The sequence below is a fragment of the Galeopterus variegatus genome, unplaced genomic scaffold, assembly GCF_000696425.1.
Source record: "Galeopterus variegatus unplaced genomic scaffold, G_variegatus-3.0.2 Scaffold15355, whole genome shotgun sequence".
NCBI classification, from domain to species: Eukaryota; Metazoa; Chordata; class Mammalia; order Dermoptera; family Cynocephalidae; genus Galeopterus; species Galeopterus variegatus.
Window position 1 is genome coordinate 20570 of NW_007741466.1, and position 4728 is coordinate 25297.

General features: G+C 42.4%; 1 protein-coding gene across 1 annotated transcript; it reads right to left on the reverse strand.

Moving 5' to 3' along the window:
- Positions 1-958: 958 nt before the first annotated feature.
- LOC103582241 (N-acetyllactosaminide alpha-1,3-galactosyltransferase-like) lies at positions 959-3772 on the reverse strand. Its single transcript, XM_008563891.1, has one exon. The coding sequence runs from the start codon at positions 3770-3772 to the stop codon at positions 3053-3055; it is 720 nt and encodes a 239-aa protein (XP_008562113.1). The 3' UTR covers positions 959-3052.
- Positions 3773-4728: the final 956 nt, after the last annotated feature.

Sequence of the window (4728 nt, forward strand, 5' to 3'; positions counted from 1 at the left end):
CCCTTCCAGCTGCATATGGTTCCCAGATTGGAGATGGAATGGAAGGAGATATAGCTGTCTCTTCTACCCACCCCCTCTGGGGGATCATGTCTCCTGAGGTACTGCCTTGGTGCAGCAGCTCAGCATGTGCCCAGGGTGCTTACATCAGCGTTGCATGCACAATTTAAAGATAAGAATGATAAGTTTTTATTTTTTTACAGGATGCATTTTAACTTTCATACATTTGGGGCAGGTTAAATGCATAAAAAGTGGGAGATGGTACAAGCCTGGGAATGTATCGTATTTAAAATATTATTATGGCAAAAATTCCCCTTTATAAGATTCTTCTATAAGTTGCATTTCCTCTGATATTAAACATGGCCCTCCATATATACTGGGTCAAAATATTTTGTGAGCTTCTCTGGATTGAACCTCAGTATGGCCACTTACCAGCTGGATGGCTTAACCTTTCTGAACCTTACTTTCCTCATTTATAAGATGGGAATAATTCTCTACTATGAGGGAATCATGACCTCTTGTATATTCAGTGCATCTCACTACATCTGCCTGATCACCTTTAATTTTTATATTATAAATATACCTACCTAGACTTCCTAGAAATCCATCCTTTTCCCTTGGCCAGATATATTCCCCAGAGGTCAGGACTAATAACCCCCAGAGATGGTGATGGTATTGTTTTTTTCTGCCCTGGTACCCCACCCTGGGCTTCAGAGGTAAGCCATTTCCTTCCACTAAAGGTTCTTCCACTGGCAGTTAATTATTTCAGTGCATTGCTTTGGAAAGCATCTCTTTTAAAAATTGTGCAATGAATCTCAAGCCTGTTCCTTCTTTCTCTGAAATAATGGACACATTTTCAGAAGGGCATGAGGGCTTTTCTGAGTCTAAGAACCTAAAATTCTACAATTGACAATTTTGAACATCTTTGAGAGAAAATGCACAATCCATGACCAAACCAGAATATACTGAGAAAATAATTTATTCAATTGTAAATCAGAACTTTTATTTAAAAAAAATATTATAACAACTATTAATGAGATCTTGAATTCATCCATTGGGATTTAAATTTAAATGAATTTTTTAAAAATCAAGAAATTCCCTCAAAAGTAAACATCAGCTCTGTTCTCTAAACTTTCAGGATAGATCATTTCTTTGTTTCAGGATTTAAACCATTAAACTCACACTCCTCCAGATTGGATCCAAGACAACTTGAGTAATAGAGAAGCAAGATTCTTAACTGACATGTTATCTCCTTTTTCTTTTTCAAAGCCCACTAATCCAGGAGTTTTGTTTTGTTTTGTTAGATGTGAGATTTTTTTTTGGCAAGGATTGAAGAGTAGGAGACACAATGAAAGGGCAGATGAAATGCAGGTTTTGTTTTATCAAAGGAGCCCATCGCCTTGTACATCAAGCCAGTGCAAGGGCTTTTCAAATAAATTGCTTGAAAGTAGAAACAAATGACCTAAACTGGAACACAAGCAAAACATAAATAGTCATGCACCACCTAATGACGTTATGGCCAATTATGATGGCTGGAGCTTACAGCCTAAGTGTGTAGTAGGCTATGCCGTCTAGGTTTGTGTCAGTGCACTCTCTGATGTTTGCACAATGATGAAATTGCCCAACGATGCATTTCTCAGAACGAATCCCTCCTTAAGTGATGCATGAGCGTATATGTGACTATGTAAATGTTGCCTCCTAACTTCCTGTGCATTGACTTGCTTCACTCTAATATGCAGGATTTCACAGCTTCTTTTAGAGAAGGGAATTGAATGTTAAGTTGTTCAGTCATGAGGACTGGGTCTCCCATTGCCCTTGTTATAAAATCAATTTACTGTTTTGTTAAGTATGTCTGGTTGTTACACTTCCATAGTGCAGATGGAGCAGGGGGAAATGAGAGGTTACTTAGTAGGAGGCTGTTCCTCTGGTCCACTCCTTGATCTCAGCCCTTCAAGTTGGGGCATGATGGGCTGAGGGACCCCGAGTCTTAGAGCGGGTGGTAGGGCCAGCTGATGACTGTCCTCAGATGAAGCCCAAGTCCTGGAAATGTAACTCCCTGCAAGCCTCTTCAAATCCACATCGGGCCTTTGCCTTCTCTGACACCATCCACAGCCCTTTACCAAGGATCGGAAGCCACCAGTTGCAGAGTCTGGTAGACTGAATATAACTTGGGCAAAACAAGAAGCATCTTCTACTCAAGTTCCTGCTGCTCTGTTAGTCATGAGGTCAAGGAGGCTGGAGATCATCCACACTGCCTCCCATTCAGCGCCTGGATCCACGATGCATGTAAGCACCAACACTGGACCCTGTGTCCCTCCAGGGTGGCACTGCCCCACAGTGAAGAGCCCCTTTCTTTCCACTTTCTTTCCTCTTCTTTGCTATATCACATTGCAAACTCATGTTGAAACTTTGTTTTCACTTCATGCTGAGCAGCCACTGGCTCATTCATATTCCCTGGAACTCTGAAATTCACCACCATGCTGTCCACTGGGAATTTCCACCAGTCTTTCACACAGAAGCCAAACAACATCCTGATGAGAAAAGGACATGGACTATAGATAGCCTGAAGCAATCTGCTGTTTAAGACTTTGAGGGTTGCCAGGGTAGATGCCTCCTTACTAAGAGTTCTCCAGCTGTGAAGCAACTCTGTGTTGCTTTAGACCCCCTCAAAAACAGGAAGACATTGAAATCAAGGGGACAACCCCCCCACAACAGTATCTTGTTGCCGAACCTTCTGTTAGCACCCTTTTCTCCAGTACATTATCTGGCACCTGTAGAGTGTTTCTGGCTTATTTTATGCCTATGACAATTTTTTTTGGTTCAGCTGATAGTATTTCTCCCAAACCCAGAATAGATAAGAAATCACTGGGAATTTACATATGATTACCATTGATTCATTCTCCCATATTACAAGGCTCAAAGTTACAAGGAGGAATATACATTTGCCGTGTTGGTGTTTTGTTAGTACTTTTTAAAGTTAAAATTGTTACTTTTCTGAGGAAGTAGCCAGAATAATACTCTCTCAAATTCAGAAGCCTACTGGCACAATTTGATGTCAGATATTATTTCTAACCAAATTATACTCTTTTGTCTGCCAAGATAGCTTGACAATTTTAATATCTGAAGGCAGGCCTATGTGATAATCCCAGCAGTATTCTGGGGACAAGATTTTAGTGGGTTTGTGGAGAAGGAAATACTTGTTTAGGTGACTTTCATCATGCCACTCAGCTTCTATGTCATTTTTCTTGTCCTGGAGGATTCCCTTAAAGCACTCCTGGGTGATGTTCAGAACCTGCATGGGTGTTCCTCCAAAAATGGCCGCGTGGTAATAAAAATCCCCCTCACCGAATGGGATGTATGCTGCTGACTCTTTCCGCCTCTCATAGGTAAACTGGTATGGATATTTGTTGTACCACCAGGCCTGTAGTTGAGCCACCGACTGGCCCAGGGTCTCTACCCCAAAATTGTCTTGGAAGACCTGGTCAACATCCATGCAGAAGAGGAAGTCGACCTCGTGCTGGATGTGGGCAGTGATGTGCTCTCCGATGGTCTTCATGCGCATCATGCTGATGTCCTGCCACCTCTTCTCAGGCTTGATCTCAAACACTTTGAAGAAGCGTAGAGGACCCAGCTCGATCAAAGGCATCTTGGAGAGGTCGTCCATCATAATGTAAAAGATGACTTTGTGGCCAACCATGAAGTACTTATTAGCAGATGTTATGAACTCCTTTAAGTAATGCTCAATGTATCTGAAACCAAGAAAAAAGGGATACATTTAACCTCTGGGATTCCCTGCAGGAAACCACGTGCTATTATAATCACCTTGTCTGTATTTTAAGGTTAGGAGGTGAATAATTTCTCCCCACCCCAGACATGTGTTTTCATGTGAAGGGATATCTGTCAGTGGAACACTTCTGGCTACTCTCCACCATTCAGTCACTTAGTCCTGGGGGAGATGGAATGACTAGTCTGGCTGCCAATTTTGGAGGAGCAATCGGGCATGCACAGTCCTGTCCCCTTCTCTCCTCTTGCTTTTGGAAGCCAGCCAGTCGGAGAGAGCATGTGTTCTCAGCTGCCCTGGGCCTTGCAAAAACCTTAGTGGTACAGGCTCCATTCCCAAATCCAGAGGCCTGCAGTTTTTAATATTGTAGGTGCCCGGGTGCCTAAGTCCTTCTGACTCTGTGGTTCAATATTTAGGAGGGCTAGGGCCTGCATATATAAGCTGCATCCCCCAATACCAGCTTCAACTGTAATGCAGGTGATATTTACTACATCTGCCTTACACCTTTATCTTATTTATCAATTAATTCAGACTTCGGGCAGTCAAAGGGGGTGCAGGTTCCTGAGCATCCCTCAAAACCAGAGGCAAAGATGATGTGACCCTTGGGTCCTTTAGGAATGCATTAGGCCCAACCAGCATCACTCTGTGACACAGAGAATGAGTTACGAGACATGGATCTCTTTCCATATTACATAGTCACTTGGGAGCCTCTCACTGGTCACTCAAAACACAAATCTATTGTCCACACACCACCATTATAAAATCCATTCAAACACTAGTGCAAACTAACTCTGATTAACCTTATTTTAACCATTTTCTCTGTCTTTAAAAAAAAAGACAATTTTTTTAGAGCGGTTTTAGGTTCACAGCAAAATGGAGCCAAAAGTGCTGAGAGTTCCCACATACCTCCTGCCCCCACACACAGACAGCCTCCCACATCAACATCCTGT